This window comes from Marmota flaviventris, chromosome 18, assembly GCF_047511675.1.
Source record: "Marmota flaviventris isolate mMarFla1 chromosome 18, mMarFla1.hap1, whole genome shotgun sequence".
Classification (NCBI taxonomy): Eukaryota; Metazoa; Chordata; class Mammalia; order Rodentia; family Sciuridae; genus Marmota; species Marmota flaviventris.
The window spans coordinates 12544951-12567525 of record NC_092515.1 but is presented as its reverse complement, the minus strand read 5'-3'; the positions used below and the strand labels follow the sequence as shown (position 1 = coordinate 12567525).

The window sequence follows — 22575 nt, the reverse complement described above, 5'->3', positions numbered from 1 at the left end:
GCCCTACACCGATGAGGTTCCCGTCAGGTTGTCCTCTTCTCTGAGAGTTATGGGAGTAATTAAAATGAAGCGATCAGAATAACTTTTCGGAATATGTATTGTCTTATCCACCCATATATGTGTCCTGGATGCTGTTTATCGGAAGCAAGTGTTCTTTTTCTCAGGGTATGCTGGCATTTGAATCAGGCTTATGGTGGGGCAGCCCCGAGTCTGGCCTAGGAGAGGGGCGGATCAACAAGGGCTTGTTAGCCAAGATGGCGGTAGCGATCTCAGTGGCTAGGGTCTGGGGGCCTAGACGAGGCCTGGGCCAGGCTACCCTCCTGTTGCTGCGGCAGCCTATGGTTCGGGGATTGGCTAGATTTGTGAGTACCGAGGCCCCAGGCGGTTTTTTCTAAGGGGTATATGGGGGCGTAAAGCCTATCTTTAGAGTGTGGGTTCTCTGCAGGGTGTGAAGGAGGGCAGTCACCAGTCACGGAGGGAAAAGCAGTGGGAGAATTGGAGAGGACACTTAAAGGAAGAGCTTCCATCTCCTTAGGAAAGGAAAAGCGGGGCAGCTCCTGTGTGGACCCTGAGGGCCGGTGACACCTTGGAGATTGAGATGGGGGTTCCTCCTCTTTCCCTCTCACTGGGGTGGCGCCTTCAAGGGTCGCAGGAGAACTTTCCCCTCACAAGTCGGAGAATGAAACTGACTAAGTAAGGCGGAGAACTCCTTCTGAGTAAAAAGTCCTGTTAAAACAGAGAGAAAGGAGAGCTCAGATCCCTGTCACAAGCTTTTACAGGGCTTTGCATTTCTTTGCTCTTTCTCCCCAGTTCTAATTTGAAAGCCGATTACGGAGAAACTCGTTTGATTCCTCTGATGGAAAGTTAAGATATGTTGTGGATATTGTGCACAGGAGATGATCAGTATATGTTTGTTGAATTGATGAAGGGAGAAAAGCGGGAGAGAGGTTCAGACAGGGCCCTTTGCCCACGTTTCTCGAAAACACTTGAGAAAGCCTTGTTAATTATCAAAAGGGTCTGAATTGCTTTTGGTACATGCTGCTAAGGGGAAGATCACACTGCAAAAAGATGTAGTTGAGTCCTGGGGCTAGAGCTTGCCTAGTATGTGCAAAGCCCTAGGTTTGATTCCCAACCATCACAAAAGTAACAACAATAAAAAGTAGTCGGAGGGCTGGAATTGTGGCTCAGTGGTAGAGCGCTTGCCTAGCACGTGCGAGGCCCTGGGTTCGATCTTCAGCACCACATAAAAATAAATAAATAAAATAAAGATATTGTGTCCAACTACAACTAAAAAATAAATATTAAAAAAAAGTAGTTGGAAGCCTGTATTTAGAGGGGGGAAAAGCAGTGAACTGCAAGATTTATGAGCTAAAATTCCAGATGAGACAGGAATGGTTATGTGGGTAGTTTCTGACGCTACATCACGTGGGTTTGCGTCTCGCCTTGTCACTTTCCAGTTGTGTGACCCTGGACGCGGGCCTGAACCTGACACCTCTCTTGATGTAATTTTCCTTACTGTAGAATGTTAACAGTGATCACCTCCCAGGGTTGTTGTGAAAATACATAAAGAGCTGAGAATTGGACCCTACACATCATAAGGGCAGTAGGTATTTTGGCCACTGTTGTTAGTAAGGGTGGAGGGAAGGGACAGAAATTGACCTTGGAGATTGAGAGAGCAAAGAAGGTGACTCTGTGGGAGTGCAGGCTGGATTGGTGATGCTCTGGAAGGAATCTTTCAAGATCTTCTGAGATTGTTCCTGGCAGTCTTGTCCCCAATTCATAAGGCAGGGAAGATGAAATCTGTAGGAAGGAGCTCTTGGTAGGAGGAGAAACAGGGTAAGAGAGTAGGTCAGGAATGAGGCAGGAGTCCCCAGGAAGGAGGTCATTTGATGCAGGTAAATGCTGAAGGGTGACAGGAGTAGGTGGGGGAATGGGGGTAGGACAGTCTCCTGTTAATGGCTGTTCTCTGTGGCTTTTTTTTTTTTTTTTTAAAGAAATCAGATCCTCCACAGCTGATGGCAGTCCCAGGAGCCCATTGGTTGAGCAAGTGGGGCGGGAGGCGAACAGGAGTGCAAACTAGGGAAAGGTCATTTGTGACTGATTAAATCTGTTCTCCTCCTGGCTTAGTCTTCTGTTGCCTTTCCTTTTCTCCTTTGTTTATTTTGGAGAGGGTGGTGGGAAGGAAGTTTCTGCTTTTCATTGATTTACCTACTTTAAATTTTATTTTATTTTTGGTGCTGGTGATTGAACTCAGGGTCTTGTGCATGTAGGGCAAGCACTCTACCAAAGGAGCTATATCCCCAGCCCTAAATTTTATGTTTTCTTAGAGTCATTTGCCCTTCCCCCACCTGTTTTTATCCCACTTGTTCTGAGATTAAGAGTCCCTATTTTTTTGAGTGAAGGGAAGGGACAGTAGTAAAGATTGCAGACCAGGGCTGTCCAATAAAACTTTCTTTGATAGTGGAAATGTTTTCTATTTATGCTATCCAGTACAGTAGTCACTAGCCACATGTGACTACTGAACACTTTAAATGTGGCTAACAAAGCTAGGTGTGGTGGCACATATCTATAATTCCAGCTACTAAAGCCAGCTTTAGCAATTCAGTGAGACCCCTACTCAAATAAAAAATTAATAAAGGGCTGGGGATGTGGCTCAGTGGTAAAGTGCCCCTGGGTTTGGGCCGCAGTACTGAAAAAATTAAATAAAAAAATAAATGTGGCTAGCAGATTGAGGAACTGAAGTTTACTCAATTTTTTTTTTTTAAGAGAGAGAGAGAGAGAGAGAATATTTTAATATTCATTTTTTAGTTTTCGGCGGACACAACATCTTTGTATGTGGTGCTGAGGATCGAACCCGGGCCGCACGCATGCCAGGCGAGCACGCTACCGCTTGAGCCACATCCCCAGCCCAAGTTTACTCAATTCTAATGAGTTTAAATGGCTGGTGGCTGCCGTATTGGAAGGTGGAAAGTACAGCTTTAACCAGGTGGAGGTGAAGAGTGTCTTGGGAGGAGGTTGGGAGGTTTTACTGTAATAGATGGATTAAAGTAGATTATGAGGGCAGGAGGTTTCGGGGAGGGATGGGGCTGCCTTTCTTTGTCCCCTGCCTTCTTGCCTCTCCTCTCATCACCCCTTTCCTGAGCACCCTGCTGCCCTTGAGTGCTTGCCTGATTTCCTTCCCTCTGCTGCTATTATAGCAGATGTTTTTAGTGGTTAGAGAGAAAAGGAAGAAAACTCAGACTGACAGGTAGTCATGAGTCAGTTTTGCAACACCACCCCAGGGCTGGGCCTGTTGGGGCCATTTCACCTCTGAGCCTCATTTGGGAATGAGTAGAGTCCCTACCCTGCTGGAAGTCGGGGAACAATTGGAGCGCAGTCTATGCTCATTACCAGTAAAGTTTCTCCAGCCCAGCTGTTCTGGGATAGCTTGTCAGGGGCTCCAGTGCCCTATGCAATAGCTCCATGTAGTAGGTACCCATGACCTCTGATGGAGGGGGACTCACCCAGGTCCTGTAGGAATTCAGTGAGCACAGGCACTTAGATTAAGTGCTTCGTGTGGCGCCTGTGCGCATGGCTAGCTCTGGCTGTCCTGGTCTCCAGGGTGCCAGACTTGGGGCCTTTGTCGTTCCCCAGTACTGAACCATTCCACTCCCCTTGCCTTTGTCCCAGCCCTGCATGTCCAGCAGCCTGGCTCAATTCCCGTCCTCCAGGAAGTAATGCTGCTGCTCCCTCTGGTCATAGCTGGTGAGAGTTCCTCCTATGACGCAGGCAGTGGCTTTACCCTACCTTCCACAGCCTGTGAGGCAGATATTGTTCTGTCCATGGAGAGGCACGCAGGTTCAAGGAGAGAAGTTCCTGCTCAGCGTCATGTGGCTGGAAAGCCACAGAACCAGGATTTGGAGTCAGGCAATTTAGTCTACCTTGTCCTGTGGCTCACCATCATACCATCTTTCCCCTCGTGTTTGTCATCAATCCCTCCCTGTCTCCAGCGTTCCCTTCAGGTCCACCTTGGGGCCATTGTTCAGTATCTGCCTCTTTGACCAAAATGGTCAGCTGGTACACCTGCTAGCTACTGTGTTTGTCAAGCACTTGTGCTCCAGGCACTGGGCTGGGTCATGTACACATCAATTCATTTCAACCTCACGGTAGCCCAGGAGGATGTGTACAGGAGAAACAGGCTCCTGAGGCCTGCTTGATGCTGTGCCTTTGACTATGGTGCCTGAGGGAATGACCCCACAGCGGCCTTCCCAAACTTGTTGGGCAAGACCAGGCCATTCAGCACAGGTGGCCAGGGCTCCCCTGTAGTTCTAAGACTTTTGGTAAATATGTGTAGCCTCTGCCATCATAAGCCACTGGCCACTGGGCCAGCTGCCCAAACTGAAGGAAAAAAATGGGTGGGGTCATATCCTTTAGTAGGCATTTTAAAAATTTTCTTTCTTTTTTAGTTGTAAATGGACACAATACCTTTATTCTGTTTATTTTTATCTGGCGCTGAGGATCGAACCCAATGCCTCACACGTGCTAGGCAAGTGCTCTACCATTGAGCTACAACCCCAGTCCTAATAGGCATTTTTTAAAAATATATGGTTTTTAGTTGTTGACGGACCTTTCTTTAATTTATTTTTATTTATACGTGGTGCCGAGAATTGAACCCAGTGCCTTAGACTTGCTAGGCAAATGCTCTGCCACTGAGTTATAACCCCAGCCCCCTTTTAGTAGGCATTTTGCACCCCATCCATAATAAGTGATTCCTCAGGTTTCAGCCATGAGCTGAGCCCCTTGCAGAGCTCACTGAATCCTACAAGGAACCATGGGGTGTGGATGGCCATCATTTCCACAGGCCCTAAAGGAGCCTGGAATTCATGGTGGGAACTCAGCTCTGGGATCAGGGGCTCACCAGGACGCCCTACAGAAGCTTTCCAGACTCTAGGCCATGGTCCTGCTCTGACACCCTGGCTCTTCTCAGCCCTGTCAGCCCCTTCCCTTCTGACCCCTGCCAGCCCCTAGTGAGACCCTGTCTCAAAAGTAATAAAACATTCCTCCCCAACATCAGCCCTGAGGCCCGTTCTGTCAGTGCGTCCTTCACTTCCCCTGTGCTTCAGTTTCTCCCTTGGCAATGTGTGTTGGAGTCACCGCCTGGTATTACAATTTAATTTCAGGTACAGCCAGTCCTCCTCCTCACGCTACTTTGCCCATCTTTTTCCCAAGGTGCCCATCATTTCCCTTTTTCCTCCTTTTTTTTTTTTTTGTAGGGGTCGTCATTATTTGGTGCTGGGTTGGAACCCAGGGCCTTGCGTGTGCTGGGCAAGCACTCTGCCACTGAACCGTATACCCACAGCCCCTGCTTTCCTACTTTTTAACCTTCCCAGGCTTTGTTTTTTTCTCTAATACCATTTCTCTTTCTTTCTTTTCTCCCTTTTTTGTGGTGGTGATTGTGGTGGTGATGCTGGGGATCAAAATTTTTTAAACACACAGTACCCCTCCATCCCAGGCCTGCGCTGACCCCTTGTGTGCATGGACTAGGAACTTTACACATAGCTCTCTGCAGGCTTTTCACAGGGAATTCAAAGAGATGAAGTGTTCGCAGAGAGCCATGCAGTAAGCTCAGAAATTGGAATCCAGGTCAGTCTGACTCCAGAGCCACTAACTTAACTGCTCATTCATCCGTTCGTTTGGTAATTATCCATCAAAAGCCTGTTACGTGAGCCAACCTGGACGCCACCCCTGCCTTCCTGGAACTTGCATGTGTGAGAGACAGACACAAAACAGAGGAATCTTCCTGGTCCACGTAAAGGCCTAGCCGTGCCCAGTGCTTGGAAGGGGAGCAGGTGCTGCCTTGTCAGAGGGGAAGGCATGTCTGCCCGTGTGTCAGGCCCCAACCTGCCCTGCTGCCAGGAGTGTCATTTCCTCACCGCCACAAATGCAGATAATTGCACATACATTGCATGCTACCCCCAGGAAACTTGGTGGCTTGTTCACTGCAGTTAAAGGAAGGGAGGGGGACACGTGAGCCCCCACACGTGAGATGCAGCTCATGGTGAGCTGGTCCTCCTCTAGCTCCCCCTGAAAGTGAAGCCACAATTGCTGACCTGGGAGGAATCCAGGCAGCGGTGGAAAGGAAAGACGCAGATGTGGAAACTGAGCTGGCATTGGGGTTTAGAGCTTGGGTTTTGAGGTCTGGATCTCAGGCCCCAGGTTAGAAGCCCAGTCTTAATGTAAATTCTGATTTTTTTTGCCCATTGCAGACTGGTTACCTCCCCAAGCCTCTCCTCCCAGGCAATGAGGAACAAGCCCACCTCACAGGTGCCCTGAGGACTTGCTGAGGTGGTGCAGGCAGAGCGCTAATTGGTCTACCTCCTGCGGGGCTCTCAGGCTTTCCCAACTCTGCCTCTTCTGGTCTGAGGAGTGTGACCTCCCCACAGGGCTCCTTGCCACTTTCCAGTTTCCGGGAAGAACACCTCATGCTGTGCTCTTTGTCTTTTGCATATTCTGTCCCCATTGCCCAGGATGCGCCCTCCCTGACTCCTAGTTGTCCTGCAGGCTCAGCTCCAGCATCACTCCCTCAGAGAGGCCTTGCCGTTTCCACTGTGCCATGAGAAAGTACCACTGGGTAATAGGGCTCCCCTCGGCTTTACTTGTCCAGCATCTGTCTTCCTGCTAGTAGGTAGCAAGGACAGATATTTAGGGTTCCCAGAACCCTGCACAGGGCTGGGAACAAAGCAGGTGCTCAAATATTTATTGAATCAATCAGTCTGAGCTTGCAGGGGAAGCCAGGCCTGGCTTCAAGAAGGTAGCAAAATGTGTGGCGCAGTTGGCCAGGTGATGGGAGAGGAGGCTACTTCGTCAGGGTGAGCAGCAGTGTGATAGAAACCATCATAGTCGGCATTTTTCTTGAACATTTACTATTTTGTAGATAGTCTACTGAAATATACATGATCTTCTTTAAACTTTGCAGCACTCCATGAGGTGTTTTCCATTTTATAGAGGGGAAAGGAGACACATGAAGAGGGGAAGTCCCTGTCCCTTGTCAGCTAGAAGGACATTCGAATCCCGATAATCTGACTCTTAAAAACTCAACAACTTAAGCTCTATTCTGGGTTGTCCTCCCTGGTATGTGGCGTTGGGGTCAGTAATGGGTCTGTCAGGGTGTCTGAACATGCCTGTGGTAGGAGTGGGGGACAGAGGGAGACTTGTGGCCAGACTGGGGAGATCTCAAAAGCCAGGATGAAGACTTTGAGCCTGTGATAATGAGAATGGCAACAGCTGCCAGTTCCTGAGCAGCCTGCCATTCAGACTACGTGATTTCATTCTTACAATAGCTCTGTCGAGTGGATGTTCCTGTTTTGTTCTAGTGCTGGAGAATAAACCCAAGGCCTTACACACGTGAAGCACACACTTTGCTGCTGGTGGATGTCATTTTCATCCTGATTTTTCAGATGAGAATCCTCTATGGTATTGTAGTAATTTGGCCAAGGTGTCACAGCAATAGAGTAGAGCAGGGTTCACACCCTGTGCGCCAGACCCCATGGGGCTGTGCAGCTTACCCATCATGCTGTCTTGTGGCTGCTGGTGTTGAGCCAGCCGGAACCTCAGTGCGGCTCTTGACTCAGTACCCCTTCCGCCTTCTCCCCAGCACCCTCTCAGGCAGCAGCAGCAGCAGCAGCAGCAGTTCTCCTCCCTGGACGACAAGCCCCAGTTCCCAGGGGCCTCAGCAGAGTTTGTAGACAAGCTCGAGTTCATCCAGCCGAATGTCATCTCCGGGATCCCCATCTACCGTGTCATGGACCGCCAGGGCCAGATCATCAACCCCAGCGAGGACCCCAATGTGAGGCTGCTCCCTTCCGCCCCTCCCCGCCATGTCCAAGTCCCTTGTTTGTTTCTTCTCTGGTCTCATATGCCCCTATCTGTCTGTGTCTCTGTTCACAGTTGCCCCAGGAAAAGGTGCTGAAGTTCTACAGGAGCATGACACTGCTCAACACCATGGATCGGATCCTCTATGAGTCCCAGCGACAGGTGCGTGGGGACAGGCCTGGGGTGGGAGTCAGAATTATCCTGTACTTGTGCTTTGGACCAAAGGACAACTCCCAAGGAGAAGAGAGGAATGGAGATGTTTTTAGAGTTCTTGGGATTCTCTCAGGGCTCTTGAGGAAGTATGGGAGGGGTCTAGCCCAAGGACAGAGAGATGGATGTAGTCATTAAAAACTCCTGTGTGTGTGTGTGTGCCTGCCTGGGCTCATTGTTCTGGGAGAGGCCAGAGAGGAGAAGGCCCAATGGCCCTTCCTTGGGAGAGCTCATAGACCTGAGAAGCAGGGTGGACCCTCTGTGCTTCCCGCAGTGTCCAGGGGCCACTCAAGGCCTATATCCAGTGTGTCAGTCTTTTGAAGACTTAGTGTCAGAGGACTGACCCAGTCAAGCCAATGTGCACCAACAGGGAATTTATTGATTCAGCCTCATGTCCCCAGGGCCCTATTTGCAGGCTTAGCTGGATCCAAGGGCTCAGAAGTTCTCAGACATCTTTCTCTCTTTTTCTTTTGCCTTGGCCTTCTTCATTCTTGAGCATGGGTGGCATTTTATCAGGCATAGTGCTATGGCTAGTGGTCAGTACTGAGCAGCTCTAGGCTCACGGAGAGGTGGCAGAGGGAAAGGAATCAGTACAGGCTCTAGAGCAAGCCTGTAAGATCCAAGTCCTAATTCTGCCCCTTTCTAGCTCTGTGGCTTTGGGAAGGCTGCTTTATCTCTGAGTGCTACCTCAGCATTGCAAAAAATGTAAATAATTTTTTTTTTAAAGGGGATAATGCTAGATGCTATCCCATAAGGCTGGGGTAGGAATTCTGTGAGACCCAGCATGTAAGGCCCTTGCCCATTGGCTGACACTGAGGCAGATTACCATAACTTTCACAATTGAACCTATGTATACTAGGATTATGTTTAGCTGTAAGTGACAGATTCCTCCTCACTCCAAAAAAAAGCCTTAGCAAACAAAATCAAAAGCAGTAGCTTAACAGATAAAGTAGTTTGTCACTTGGATTAAAAAAAAAAAAAATCAGTGTACAGGTGATTTGAGGCGGGTCTGATGTCACCATGATATCAGTGGATACCTGGCCTCCTTTCACTGCTCTGATCTAATGTCCAGAATGTTGGCTTCTCCCTTCTTCAAGGTCCACTCATGATCCAAAAAGGTGCCAGAGTTGCCTCTATTGTGTCTCACTTCAGGCAGCAAGTAGAAGGAAAGTGGAAGGTCAGATATGGCACATCTCAGCTGCCATCTCCCCACCCAAACCATTATAGAACTTTCTAGCAAGTCCCTCTCAGTAATATCTGCTTTTAGTTGCTACCTGCAGTGTCCCCTCTTTCTCTTTCTCTTGGAGGTTGAAACCAGGGGTGCTTTACTACTGAGCTACATCCCTAGCCCTTTTTATTTTTTTAAATTTTGAGACAGGGTCTTGCTAAGTTTCTTTGGGTCTCACTAAGTTGCTGAGGCCGGCTTTGAACTTGTGATCCTCCTGCCTCAGCCTTCCGAGTCACTGGGATTACAGATGTGTGCCATTGTGCCTCTCTTAACAGAGGGAAGAGGGTTAGGCACCCAGTAACCTTAGCCACTAGCCTGAGTCCTGTGTCATGCCCCTCTCCATACTGAACTGAACAGCTACCATCCTCCCACTCGGTTGGCACTGGAAGACTAGTTAACCTTTAATTGGCTCCCCACTTAGAAGAAAGCACTGTTTTGTTTCCCAACAGCACTTGAAACCAGGCCCAGGAAGCACATGGAGGTGGGCTTTGCTGAGCCCCAAGGGGGGCTTAGCAGGGGGTGGCCTTAGGGGGCCACCTCAAGCTCACTTCGTTCCACCTTCTTCAGTCCTGGGTGATCTCATCTCCGTCTTACACCGGGAGTTCCCTGTTTCTCCAGACTTCTTGGAACTCTAGATCTACTTGGCACTTTGCCTTGGATGTCCCACAGCAAACTCAGCCTGTCCAAACTTGAGCTTGGCATTTTTCTCCCAGACCTGCTCTTCTTCTTCTCCCAGTCCATTTATCAGGGGTGGGTGCCACAAGTCACCCCTTGCCCAAACTGAAAACCTTTATCTCATCCCTTTCCCTGCCCTTCCCTTGCCAGCTCTTTCTCCTCTTAGCCGCTGTCTCTAGGTCTCACCTGAGGAATCATTCAGCTTCTCAGCAGCACCACTGGGTACCCAGTCCCTTCCTCTCTTTCTGTTTCATTGTTGGCGAGTTGGCCTTCATCCTGTGCTTGTTGCCTCACATTCACAGGATGGCTGCCACAGGTCCAGGCATCATGGCTCCAAGCTAGGCAGGAAGAAGAAGGGGGCGGGGCATGGGTGATGCCAGCAGTAGAGTCCTTTACCCAGAGAGCACAAGCAAACTTGAAGAGTCTGGCTACCAGGGGGCCGGGAACCTGAGCGTTCTGTTCCAGGGCCTAGGGCTGGAGGGTTCTAGAGAAGGGGGCTGGCTTGAGCACCCTCGGCACTGCTAGCTCAGCTTTTGAGGACTCCTCTGTCTGCCCCTCTCCCTGCCTGCTAGGTGAGGCCACTGCCCCCAGTCTCCCGCTCCCTCGTGGGCCCTGGGTCCTCCATGTGCCACACACAGTGGGGAGAATCTTGAACACCTGTGTGACCGCACTGCTCCCTGGGGCAGGTGCCACAGTCACTTTGTGGTCTGGGTGTCGCCTCCCTCACTGCTCTCCCCTGTGTCCCTTCTGGACTCATCGTGGCCTTTATCGTTCTTCTGCCTGGAGCTGCATCCCTTCTTCGGGCTCTTGTCCCAGAGACCCCATCACCCTGGCTCTGACCATCCTGGCAGTTCCTCTGAAGGTGGGAGCCCCGCGTGGCCTGGCTTGGGGCCAACTTTGTGAAAGACTGGATGAGCGCCATCAGAAGTTGGTACGATTCTCATGGTGGTCATTGCCCAGTGTAACCTAGCCTGGGCCTTCGGGCCCCCTCCACTCTCAGGGCCGGATTTCCTTCTATATGACCAACTATGGCGAGGAGGGGACCCACGTGGGCAGTGCAGCCGCCCTGGACAGCACGGACCTGGTGTTTGGCCAGTACCGGGAGGCAGGTATGTCTGCCTGGGGCCCCTGTTGTGGTCCACAGTTTTGTTCTCCCAGGTGCTCTTCCAGGGGCAGCATAATGCCACGAAGGTCTAAGAAGACAGAGGAAGAGCTTTCCATGCTGTCAGGCCAGGGACAGGACTTTGGGGAGCACGCATCCCCTCCCTGAAGGCCGAGAAGCGTGGTGGTGAGACTCTGCTTCTCCCCACTCTTTACCAGTCATCTGAGCCACGGTTGTGCCACTTCTGGAGGAGAGTCAAGGGCTGCTGGAAGGATGCAGTAAGGTCGGCATGTGCTGTGGACCCCTGTCCACCTGGTGTAGGACTCTCCGGGCCTCTCCCAGGCTCTGCTGTCCTCCAGGGAGCTGGGACAGATGGGAAGATGGCAAACATGGTGATGACAGGGAGCTTGACAGATGCCAGCTGGGGAGCTGGGGAGGGCGAGTGAAAAGAAGGACCAGAGAACAAGCCTGAGGGAAATGGCTGAGCCCTGGCGAGTGCCCAGAGCGGGGCCTTAGCCCAGGGAGCAGCAAGAGGGCACTCTAGAGTGGTTGCTAGCGTAGGGGCCCCACAGGGGTATCAGTGAGCATGTGCCAGGGGCAAATCTATACCTTCCTCTCAGGCAACCTCAGGCAAGTTACTTGACCATGCTGTGAGTCTTGTTTCCTTGTTTGTTTATTTATTTATTTATGTATTAGTTCTGGGGATTGAATCCAGAGGGACTTTACCACTGAGCCACATCCACAGTCCTTTTTATTTTTTATTTTGAGACAGGATCTTGCTAAGTTGCTTAGGGTCTTGCTAAGTTACTGAGGCTGGCTTCAAATTTGTGATCCTCCCACCTCAGCCTCCTGAATTGCTGAGATTACAGACATGTGCTGCTGTACCCAGCTGTTTCCTGCTTTATAAGGGAATGGTAACCCCAAATGTTTGTTGAGAGGAGTCATGGGGCAGTTGGTGCAGAGCTATTAATACTGAGCCTAGAACAGGGTGAGCATTCAGAGTTGGTGGATAGTGTGACTAGGGCCTCTCTCTGGAACATCTCTCCAGCACGGAGGTGGAACCAGGTGAGGGTGGCCATCTACTTCCTTCAACTGGACATGAACTAAGGTGAGGCAAATGGCTTGTGATATTTGAGGTTCAGTGTCATTCACAAGGAAAATCAGGTTTCCCAGACACTGGGCAGCTACAGAACGGTTTATGCCAAGGCTGTGGTGCTGGGTGAGGAGGCAAGGCGACTCCCCTAATTCCCAGCTGACTTGCCTTAGTGAGGCCCATTGGCTTGGGTGAGTCCTCTGTCCACTGTGACATGGGAGGAAACATAGTCCTCTTAGAAAAAGCCAGCTTCATTGAGCTCTGGAAGGCAAAGGTGCTGTTTGTTTTAAATTTCCTACTACATGGGAATTGTCACAGAGTGCAGGCAGACTGTGGCCCCTCTGCATGAGGCAGGCATCCTGTTAACCTGTGAAAGCCAGGCGGGTCACCCACATCGGACAGGTTGTGGGTCTAGGCTGTGTGCCTTCTTGCAGCAGTCTGATCCCGTGACAGCCTTTGCATTTGCTGTGTGCCACCAGTGCCCTTCCAGGGCTGTATATAGAGCTCCTCCTGGGGCACAGCAGGGAGTGGCACTCAGTGAGGAGGACAGTGAAGAGGCAGCAAGGACCAAGGTAGAGCATCATCTCCCGGGGACCTGCAGTTTCCTGGGTGCTGGGCCTGAGATTATGTATATATATATATATGTATTTTTTTTTTTTGCAGTGCTGGGGCTAGAACCCAGGGCCTCATGTATGCTAGGCAAGAGCTCTACCACTGAGCTGCATCCAGCCCTGAGGCTGTAATTCTAACACCTTCCTGCCTCCTGCCCAGTACTTCTTATGTAGAAGGGCCTGGGACCACATTTTAAGATGTCTGGTGGCAGCGCTTGGACCATTTCCCGTGCTCCACAAGACCTCCTTTTCTCCTCCAGCCTGAGAGTTTTCTCCCCTAGCGGTTGCTGTGCAGTACGGCCACATAGCGTGCAGATTAGTATTATGCCCATTCAAACCTCTATAACAGAAGATAACTAAGGAACTAGTACTAAAGGTGAACGTTGAAGTTGTGCTAGACTAAAGTTTCAAGAAGGGCACAATTTCAAAGCTGATTGTCCAAGCAGTCTGAGCTGTGTTCACCATCGCTGTCCCAGGGGGCATCCACGGAGCGGATAAACAGAGCTACTCCCTTGCTTTTCTCTGGCACAAAATTTTTTTAGTTGTTTGTGGACCTTTATTTTATTTATTTATTTATTTATGTGCGATGCCAAGAATCGAGCCCAGTGCCTCACACATGGTAGGCAAGTGCTCTACCACTGAGCTACCGCCCCAGCCCCTCTGACACAGTCTTAATTTGAGTTTTGCCTTAGGCCCCCCTCTGTTCTGCCACTTGGTGGCGTGACATGGAGGCAGTTGTGGGAGCGCTCTGGGTCTGTTTCCTCTGTGAGTGAGAGGATGATCGTGCCTGCCGTGCGGGGATGCTGTAGTATTCACTTAGTGACTGTATAAAGACGCTCGGAACAGCCCTTGGCTCGTCGTATTATCTTCCTGTGTTTGCAGTTGTTATTCAAGGAGGACGTGCGTCCTTTGTGTACAGGGGGACTGCCATGTCATGTAATGTGACCCTATTAAATTGTCATCTGAAGAAAGGGTTTGGCAGTAAAGGAAGGGGTTTGGGAACCATGGTATCAGACAGCTGCGTCTCGGTGCTCACACCCTCAGGGCCAGCCATGGGACATCTGATCCACAGCACTGCTGAAGATAGGGGTATGAGGTTGTCCCCTTGTCAGGTAGAGCAGAGAGAGTCCTTGCTTGTTTTAGGATAGTCACAGATTCCTGCCGTCCTCTAACTTAGCAGGCAGGGCCCCTTTCACCAGAGTGGTTCCCTTTGATAGTGAGCTGGGCATCCACCAGGGGTTTGTTTGAAAAGAGGGTTTTACTTCCATAAATAGGATATTACCTCTCTAGAACAGAAGATATGAATGGGTGGCATGTACTTTAAGAATTGTATTCATGAAAGACACCTAAAAAATACCACAGTTTCTCATTGAAACAAACATCCTATAATACCAGTGATGTGGGAGGCTGAGGCAAAAGGATCAGAAGTTGGAGGCCAGCCTTAGCAACTTAGCAAGATGTTGTCTCAAAATAAAAAATAAAAAAGCTTAGTGGTAGAGCACCTCTGGGCTCAATCCCCATTACCAAATAAATAAGTAAATAAATAAAAGTCTCTTGGGTATAGCTTAATGGTAGAGTACTTCCCTAGTATGCACGAGGCCCTGAGTTCCATCCCTAACAAAAGAGAAGGGCTGTGGGAAGGAGAAAGAAAGAGCTAGTTAGCTGAGTTTCTGCCACCTTTTGAAAACCTGGATTGTCATCTGAACATTGGCCTCCCCCTTGACACACCTCTGCTTTCCCGTCTCCCATGAGTCATGTCTGCAGCTCCTGCCGGGTCCCTGTGAGTTCTGAATTTGCCTTTCCTGCTCTGTTCTGGTTCCTTGTTTTACAGACAGGGATACAGAAGCCTGGGAAAGAAGAGGCCCCCCCAGGGTCACCCACAGGGTTGGTGTGATTCCCCCAAACCACTCACCAGGCTAACAGCTGCCTTTTCTCCACCAGGTGTACTGATGTATCGCGACTATCCCCTGGAACTGTTCATGGCTCAGTGCTATGGCAATGTAAGTGACCCAGGGAAGGGGCGCCAGATGCCTGTCCACTATGGCTGCAATGAGCGCCACTTCGTCACCATCTCCTCTCCACTGGCCACCCAGATCCCTCAGGGTGAGGATGCATGCCCTGACGCTCATGTGTGCAGACCCATTCACACCCTCTGGGCCCTGTCCCTTTCCCAGCCCTCACGGGTGGGCTTGTGTGTGAGCTTTCCGATGGTGCTGCTCTCAGACCCTGGCCTGTGCTCTGGACTTTCAAGGTACTTTTCATCTGGGACCCTTTTGAGAAGGCCCCAGTAATGTCCTCACCCCATTCAGCAGCCTTGAGCCAGCATGACCACAGTCTAGGTTTCCCAGGCTTCCGCCCGCCCCGACCCACTGCTCCTGAGGGAGCACACAGGCCAGAGTGCCCCTGCGTGTACACCAGGGTCCAGGCTCTGTGCAGGTGCTTGGCTTCTGTTGTCACACTGCAGTGCCATGGGGGTAAAGGTTATTATTTGCTGTTACTCCTGTTATAAAGAGCAAGAAATTAAAGTCAAGGAGGGAAAGTCAAGTGATGTGCTAAAGGTCTCCTGACAGGTAGGGAGTAGAAGAGCAGCTGGAACCGTGGACCATGTGACCCCAGAGCCTAGGTTCTGTCTCTACTCCTTGTTGGCCTCAGTCCCCAATCAGACACACTCCCAGAGCTCACTGGGTACCCTAAATCCCCTTTATACAGGTGGATGGAGACAGCGAGGGGTGGGAGAGGACTGCGGATGTGCAGGGTGGGTGGGCCTTGTAATCTTTACCTTTTGCAGGGACTTTGACCCTGAGTGCTCTGGGAGCTGTGGGTTGGAGAGGATTCTGTCATGGGGTCACTTTGCCTGGCTCTCGTTTTAAGAGTCCTCTGGCTATCCCTTGGATAACAGACTGCGGGGCAGGGCACCAGTGAGGTGGCTGCTGGTTAACTCAGGCATGAGCAGCCAGAGGCTTGGCCCTGGGGTGAGAAGGGCTTGGATTCTTGTTATATTTTGAAGGGGGTAAATGTGGGGGATGACAGAGTATTGAGTCAGGGATGCCGAAGTTTCTGGACTGAGCAATTGGAAGGTGGTGTTTGGTGGCAGAGAAGCCGAAGACTCAGGTGGGCAGGCTCTGGGGGGTTCCTCTGTGTGTCTAGTGACAGCTAGTCTGAGCCCAGGTTCTGGTGGGGCATGTGCGAGAGTGGTGTGTGTGTGTGTGTGTCTGCTCCTGCTCACCGCCCTCTCATTGCTCTGCAGCCGTGGGGGCAGCCTATGCAGCCAAGCGAGCCAATGCCAACAGGGTTGTCATTTGTTACTTCGGTGAGGGGGCAGCCAGTGAGGGGGATGCCCACGCTGGCTTCAACTTCGCCGCCACCCTCGAGTGTCCCATCATCTTCTTCTGCCGGAACAATGGCTATGCCATTTCCACGCCCACCTCCGAGCAGTACCGAGGGGATGGCATTGGTAAGGCCCACCGCCGCCTGCCTGTGGACAGAGCCCTGGAGGCGCGCGGCGCTGTTCCCCACCCCCTGCTCTGCCTCGCTCTCCTCCTCGCTCTGCCTTCATTTCCTCGCTCTGGACCTGGCTCAGTGCTCCGCCTCACTCCCTGCTCTTCCCTCGTGCTGCACATTTTCCTCATCTGAGCCCTGGGGCCTCCCTGTCCCTGCAGCGGCACGAGGCCCCGGGTACGGCATTATGTCAATCCGAGTGGACGGCAATGATGTGTTCGCTGTGTACAATGCCACCAAGGAGGCCCGGCGGCGGGCTGTGGCAGAGAACCAGCCCTTCCTCATTGAAGCCATGACCTACAGGTGCCTGCCTCTCCCGTCGCCACCCCCACAGTCCTGACAGCTACCATCTGTAGCAGTTCCCTCACTACTGCCCCTAGAATGTGGCTTCCACACCCGGGGGCCATCCCCCTCCCTGCCTTTGCTCCCTTTCCACCCCTTACTCCCTAGTCCCCCCATCCCTCTGACCCCTACTCCAGGGGCCCCAAGTTGACCAGGGCCCCTCCTGGGCAGGATTGGGCACCACAGCACCAGTGACGACAGTTCGGCGTACCGCTCAGTGGATGAGGTCAACTACTGGGACAAGCAGGACCACCCCATCTCAAGGTTGAGGCTCTACCTGCTGAGCCGTGGCTGGTGGGACGAGGAGCAGGAGAAGGCCTGGCGGAAGCAGTCACGCAAAAAGGTGAGGGGCCACTGTCACTTAGGCCGGGCGTGCTGGGGGGGCTGCTGTGCTGGTGGGTAAGCGCTCTGGGAGAATGGGGTGCTGGGATCTGGGGTTGTCAAGCTGAGAGACTCAGAGGGTAACCCATTATGTCCCCAGGTGTGGCTTGTGGCATGAGGCTGTCACTTGGCCTCAGCCACATCTTGCAGTATGTCCTGGGCAAGCTGTCCTGCCACTTCCTCACCTCTGGAGAGGGTACTGGAGTTCCCCGTTTAGAGGGTGGCCTGAGGATGCGGCAGCTTAGTCCCTGAGCAGTGGAGATCCGCTCAGAGACAGTCTGGCACAGTTAACTTCACCACCTTTGTCTTCATCCTCTCCATTGTCCAGATGGGAACATAGAGGTTCAGCAGCTAACCCCTGGCTTAGGGTCCACAGGGAGAGGCAGGGCCATGGGGAGGTGTATGCCTCCCACCCTCTGGTGTCCCCCAGGTGATGGAGGCCTTTGAGCAGGCCGAGCGCAAGCCGAAGCCCAGCCCCTACCTGCTCTTCTCGGACGTGTATCAGGAGATGCCCACCCAGCTCCGGAAGCAGCAGGAGTCCCTGGCCCGGCATCTCCAGACCTATGGGGAGCATTATCCCCTGGACCACTTTGACAAGTGAGATGCTCCCCAGCTACTCCGATAGGTACCACACTCTGAGCTGAGGAGGGAGGCCTGGCAGGACGCCCACCCCCACTGCTTCCCCAGCCAGCTCTAATAAATTACTGGTGGCTGGGTTGTGCCTCAGACTGTGGGGGTGGCTCCTACTCCCCATCCCTCCCCTCCAGGCAGCTCCACTTGGGGGGCCATGTTTGCAGCAGTTGCTGAGACTTGGTCAGCTCCTCTTCACCTGTTACGGCGCCTCCTCCCAGGGGCCAGCCAGCATGCCTAGGAACCAGAAGCTCCTCCTCTGGTGGGTGGGGTGAGATGGCAGGGTGGCCTATGGAGTTTACTCAGTGACAGTTGGTCAGGGGAGTAAATAAACTCTGCGGCTCTGCCTGTGGCTCTTCAGCACTTCTGGTCTCTGTTACCTGGAGTTTGGGGGACAGGGGAGGGTCCAACATGACTAATCTGGGACACACCCGGCTTCTACACATTAGATACATAAGGACAAAGCTGTTGAGATATTTGCTTCCCCTGCAACTTCCACAGGCTGGAGGGTCAGGTTTGGCAGATGGATGGGGTGGTAGGAGGCCCTCCAGAGATGGTCCCCTGCTCTCCCATGGGATAGCTCAAGCCTAGTGTCCAGTAAAGTGACCAGGATACCTATCAGATCTGCCACTCCAGGAAGGGGTGTGTCTACAGTGAAGGTTCAAGGGCAGCTGAGCTCTGCTTCGTTGCACCCCGTGGCCCCACAGATGCAAAAACCATTTGAGGCCTCAGAGTGGGGAGTACATATTTTTCAAAAACAAAAGGTAGACAAAAACAAGCCTCATCCTTTCTGTCCAGTCCCCTGGACAAAGAGTGCCCAGGAGTGGCTCAAGCAGTCCAGGATCCAGGACCTGCACCCTCACACCAAGACCTGCGGGCGGGGGCAGACCAGGTTAGCCCCTTCTCGCAAGGCTCAGCACTGTGGCTGCAGCTCCTGCAGCTGTCTCCAGAGCCGAATGCTGTCTTGGGGGCTGAGGGGCCGCACCAGCAGCAGGTCTCGGAGTGTACAGGGGTCTGTGGTGCGGTCTGCCGGCCAGGCTGTGAGGAAGCCTGGGTGTGTCCGTGGTACTAGACCCAGGGCTCGGAAGCAAAGGCCTGTGTAGACATCATCGAACGGGAAGGGTGCCACGCGGGCTGCCGCCTGCAGCAGCCAAGGAGCCAGGCGCCCCGCGATGACGTAGCCACCCCCACTCGCATAGGCTGGGTAACCACCTTCAAAGAAGGACCCGGGTACATAGAAGGGTCCCCCAGGCTTCCTGAGGGGCTTGGCCTGGGTGAAGACCTCACCCAGGTAGAGACTTCGGGCCCAGGTGGGCGGCAGGGCCTGCAGGTGATCCAGCAGGGCGGGCATGTGTACAAAAGCATCGTCCTGAGCTTGCAGGACAAAATTCACCTCCGGACAGTGGTGGCCCAGCCAGGCCAGCAACAGCAGGTCTTTGAGCGTCCGGTTGTAGGGGACGTCAAGGAAATCCCAGAGCAGCAGGTCATTGTAGCGACGGCTCTCCCAGGCCACCAGTGAGCGCAAGTCAGGGCCCCCCTCACCCACTGGGGACCCCAGCAGGAAGAGCCGCCGAATCCCAGGAGCTGGACGGCCCCACGTCTCCCTCACGGCCTGTCGTTCTGCAAAGCGTCCTGGTTCCGACTTGACAGCCAACAGCAGGAAGGGGACGTTAGTGTCTGAGCAGCTGGCTACTTGGCTGCCTTCAGGCAGCCACTGTGGGAAGCTCCGGCAGGCTGCTGACAGCAAGAAGCGACGGAGGTCCTCAGGGTAGGAGGTGAAGTCTGGGATCTCAGCAGCAGCAGCAGCTCCCCAAGCCTGGCAGCCCCCTGCCTCAGCACTGTTCTCACTGGGCAGGGCTCTCAGCCGCCACTGCTGCTGGTTCCAATAAGCTGAAGGCAGTGGGCCAGTCTGGCCCAGGCGGGCTGAGAGATTGGCAGGCAGGGTGGGCTCAGTGCTGGCTGATGTGGGGCCTGACAGCGTACCCCGGGGTCCTGGGTAGGCCTTGCTAAGCCGGGATTCGGAGGTCCACTCGATGTACACTTTGAGGCCCAGGAGCGTGAGCAATGCTGACAGGCAGAGCAGACACTTGGGGCAGCGCATGACCTGGCCCAGGGAAGGGGCAGCCGAGGGAGCTGCAAAAGGGAGTCACAGGGGAGCTACAGCGGTGTGACCAGCCTCTAGAGAGGGCCCGGCCGGGCCCCAGGCAAATTGCCTCAGTTTCTCAGTCTTAGCCAACCCTGTAATGGCTTCTCTCATTCTCTGACCCCAACAGGTCACCCCCAGCCTGCCAGGGACCCAACTGGACTGGGGACTTTCCCCTCCATTCCAATCCCATTCTTTTTCCACCTTCCTAAAAGCCCTGGAGGTGACCTAGTCCCCATTTCCACTGGCCACCATTCCTACCTCCTCTTCTCTCCATTCTTCCCAGGAATCAGGATCACTTGATCCCCAGCTGGCTGGAGGGTTCCTTTCACTTCTCAGAAACCCAGCCTCCCTCTCCCAGCAACACTACTCCAGGGACAGGGTTGGGGGACCGGGATCTGTCTCCTCTGTACCTTTTGGTCTGGCTCCCACCAGCTCCGGCGCGGCCGGGCCTCTGGTCAGGTTTTCTCGGTGCTGCCCCTGCCTGAGTGTCGTCAGGCTGCCAGCCCAGCCCAGCCCAGCCCAGCCCAGCCAGGGCGGGAGCAGGAGGCTGGAGGGCCCCAGGGGCCGGGAGGGGCTGGGGCGGGGCTGAGGGAGGAGGGAGTGGGGAGGCGGGAGGCCCAAGGGGAGATGAGCCTCCCTGCGAGTTAGGGCTGGTTTTCTGGTGAGGGGGGGGGGAGGTGCAGGGGTGGCCACAGCAACAGATGGGACCCTGTGAGGCCCAGGAGGGGTGGTCCAGGAGCCTAGGGGAGAGAGTCCAGGAGAGGGTGAGGCCAAGGACTGGGTGGTGTCAGAATGACCCAGAGGGAAGCCGAGTCCCAAAGAGGAAAGATGGGGAGGGAGGCCAGGGGCTGGCTTGAGGCCACAGCCCAGAGGCGGTGTGAATGTGCTGAGTGGGGATGGATCGGCCGCCAGAGATAGGGATGTTTGCTGTTGCGCCTGTAGTCGGGGTAGGGGTGAGGACTGGCCTGGCAGGGAGGAGGCGGGACATCAAGAGGAGAGAAAGACAGCCAGGGAGACCTCGGCCAGGAGTCAGGAAGAGAGAAAAGAGGGAGACAGAGATGAGAGAGCCAGGAGAAGATGGGGAAGGTGCCCTGGAGGGCGTGGAGCAGGGAAATGGACATGGGTTGGCTAGGAAGCCCCTGCAGGAGCCGAGGTTGAGGGCTGTGGGTGGAGGACTGGGAGCAGGAAACCGGAAGGTGGAGACTGACCCTGGGAGAGGTGAAGGGAGCCTGTAAGGAACCAGCAAAGAGGAACAAGGAAGAAGGACCAGGTGAAGGGGAGCTAAGTGAAGGGCAGTAGGGGTGATGGGGGAGCACACCGGAAGCCAAGAGAACCTCCCCCCTCTTTGCCTAGGCCACCCACCCGAAGGGAGGCCTGTAAGCAATTCCTAAGGCTCTCACCCAGTCCTGGGGCCAGCTGCCCTGGTGCCTGCCCCTCCCTCGCTGCAGTGACTTCAGCATCACTCATGTCCCACCCCTGGGACTAGAAAAGGTGTCTGCCTGTGTTTACACCCCTGTCCTCCAGGGGCCTCTGCTGTTGGGACTGCGCCAGCTATCTAGGGAGGGAATAGGTGGGGCTTCCTTGTCCCACTGTCTCCTGGGACCTTGGGGCTGACCTCTTCACCCCACCTGGTTTGGAGAGATACTGTCCAGAGTTTGTCAGGAACCCAGTCAGCAGCAGAAGCTTGTTATCTGTCCAGCTCTGATTTCCTCCCTAAGGTTTGAATAATGGAACAGCTGGAGGAAGAGAGTGGGGTGGAAGTGGTGAATGCCAGTGGAATAAAAGCTACTTCTAGGAGAACGGCCAGGGGCCAGGCAGGGCCAGGCAGGGCCAGCCTGCCTCACCTGGGGTCAGGAGAGGAGGTCAAGCCCCCTGAACTCCTGCTCATCTCACACAGAGGTTTTGGGCCCCTCTCCTGGGGCGTCATTCTGGGTCCATTGAGGAGAAACCATATAGCAGTTGGAACAGGGAAAGTTTGATATAATTAAACTTGGGATTGAAGAAATGCAGGATTAGTCTGTTAATAAGAGGTGTCTACTTGTGGATTGCAGTTGAAGGTAGCCGTGCAGATCCAATTTGATCACTCCAACCTGGTGTGTCTGTCTCCCTAATTAAGCCTTTGGATTCCTTGCCTCTATATTATGCCAGGGCAGTTCTAGTCTCAGCCTCTTTACTGTAGGCTACTTTTGGGTCCAAGTTCCAGTCATCCAACCAAGAACTGTTAGAACCACCCCTGTTGCACAAAGTAACCCATTAAATCAGGCATCTCTGGTAAGTGTGCTCACCTTGCAAATGTCAAAGCCCCAACTAGTGTCAGAACCACCCTCATTGGTCTGAAACACTTAAAATCCATTCCTGCACACATTTCCCAAGTTTCCGACTATACATATATTTGCAGTCTTGTTCTATGGTAGGTAAGCTGTTCCTTCCTGTATCCTGGTAGGTACCTGTTCCCCTGGAGCAAGCTGAGATTTGACCCTTGGCATTTATGGATGTGGGGCAGCAGGGGAACACTTGTAAGTCTTAATAATGGATGCCCCCTTTCAAAGTGAGGATCCCAAGTCATCACAAGTTTTCCAAGCATAGGCAGGTTGATAGATCCCTTGGCACTGGTAAAGGAGTCTCTGAGTAACTTGACGCTTTGAGATGGGGTCCAACAGATGACCATTATAGCTTTTGGTGCTATAATGAAACCTCTCTAGTTCTTAGATGTGACATATTGGGCTTGTCATTATCTGTAAGCACTTAAAGGCATTCCCAAGAATCCATCAACATCTTACTGTTTAGAATTGTCCCAACTGTCACAGC

The 22575-nt window shown here is 52.9% G+C and overlaps 2 protein-coding genes across 3 annotated transcripts; one reads left to right on the top strand and one right to left on the bottom strand.

The window, feature by feature from the left end:
* Window positions 1–35: 35 nt before the first annotated feature.
* Window positions 36–17984, top strand: Bckdha (branched chain keto acid dehydrogenase E1 subunit alpha). Of its 2 annotated transcripts, none has more exons than XM_071605100.1 (9): window positions 36–165; window positions 7634–7825; window positions 7927–8013; window positions 10965–11073; window positions 14712–14873; window positions 16018–16224; window positions 16430–16571; window positions 16782–16953; window positions 17422–17984. In XM_071605100.1, exons 1-9 carry the CDS (start codon window positions 94–96, stop codon window positions 17590–17592), a joined length of 1314 nt encoding a protein of 437 aa, XP_071461201.1. In that variant the 5' UTR covers window positions 36–93; the 3' UTR covers window positions 17593–17984. The 2 variants fall into 2 exon arrangements, with proteins under 2 accessions (XP_071461201.1, XP_027776442.2); XM_027920641.2 differs by lacking the exon at window positions 36–165 and adding an exon at window positions 230–362.
* Window positions 17972–20260, bottom strand: B3gnt8 (UDP-GlcNAc:betaGal beta-1,3-N-acetylglucosaminyltransferase 8). Its single transcript, XM_027920650.2, has 2 exons — window positions 20178–20260; window positions 17972–19754 (listed from the first exon to the last, which is right to left on the bottom strand). The coding sequence occupies exon 2, from the start codon at window positions 19720–19722 to the stop codon at window positions 18535–18537; it is 1188 nt and encodes a 395-aa protein (XP_027776451.1). The 5' UTR covers window positions 19723–19754; window positions 20178–20260; the 3' UTR covers window positions 17972–18534.
* Between the last annotated feature and the right edge of the window lie 2315 nt (window positions 20261–22575).

What these genes read in the sequence shown, in the direction of transcription:
- Bckdha (XM_027920641.2), top strand. Translation starts at nt 255, where the DNA reads ATGGCGGTAGCGATCTCAGTGGCTAGGGTCTGGGGGCCTAGACGAGGC. An exon ending in ACCCCAGCGAGGACCCCAAT is followed by an intron (nt 7,826 to 7,926) that starts GTGAGGCTGCTC and finishes CTCTGTTCACAG; the next exon opens with TTGCCCCAGGAAAAGGTGCT. An exon ending in GTACCGAGGGGATGGCATTG is followed by an intron (nt 16,225 to 16,429) that starts GTAAGGCCCACC and finishes CTGTCCCTGCAG; the next exon opens with CGGCACGAGGCCCCGGGTAC.
- B3gnt8 (XM_027920650.2), bottom strand. Translation starts at nt 19,722, where the DNA reads ATGCGCTGCCCCAAGTGTCTGCTCTGCCTGTCAGCATTGCTCACGCTC.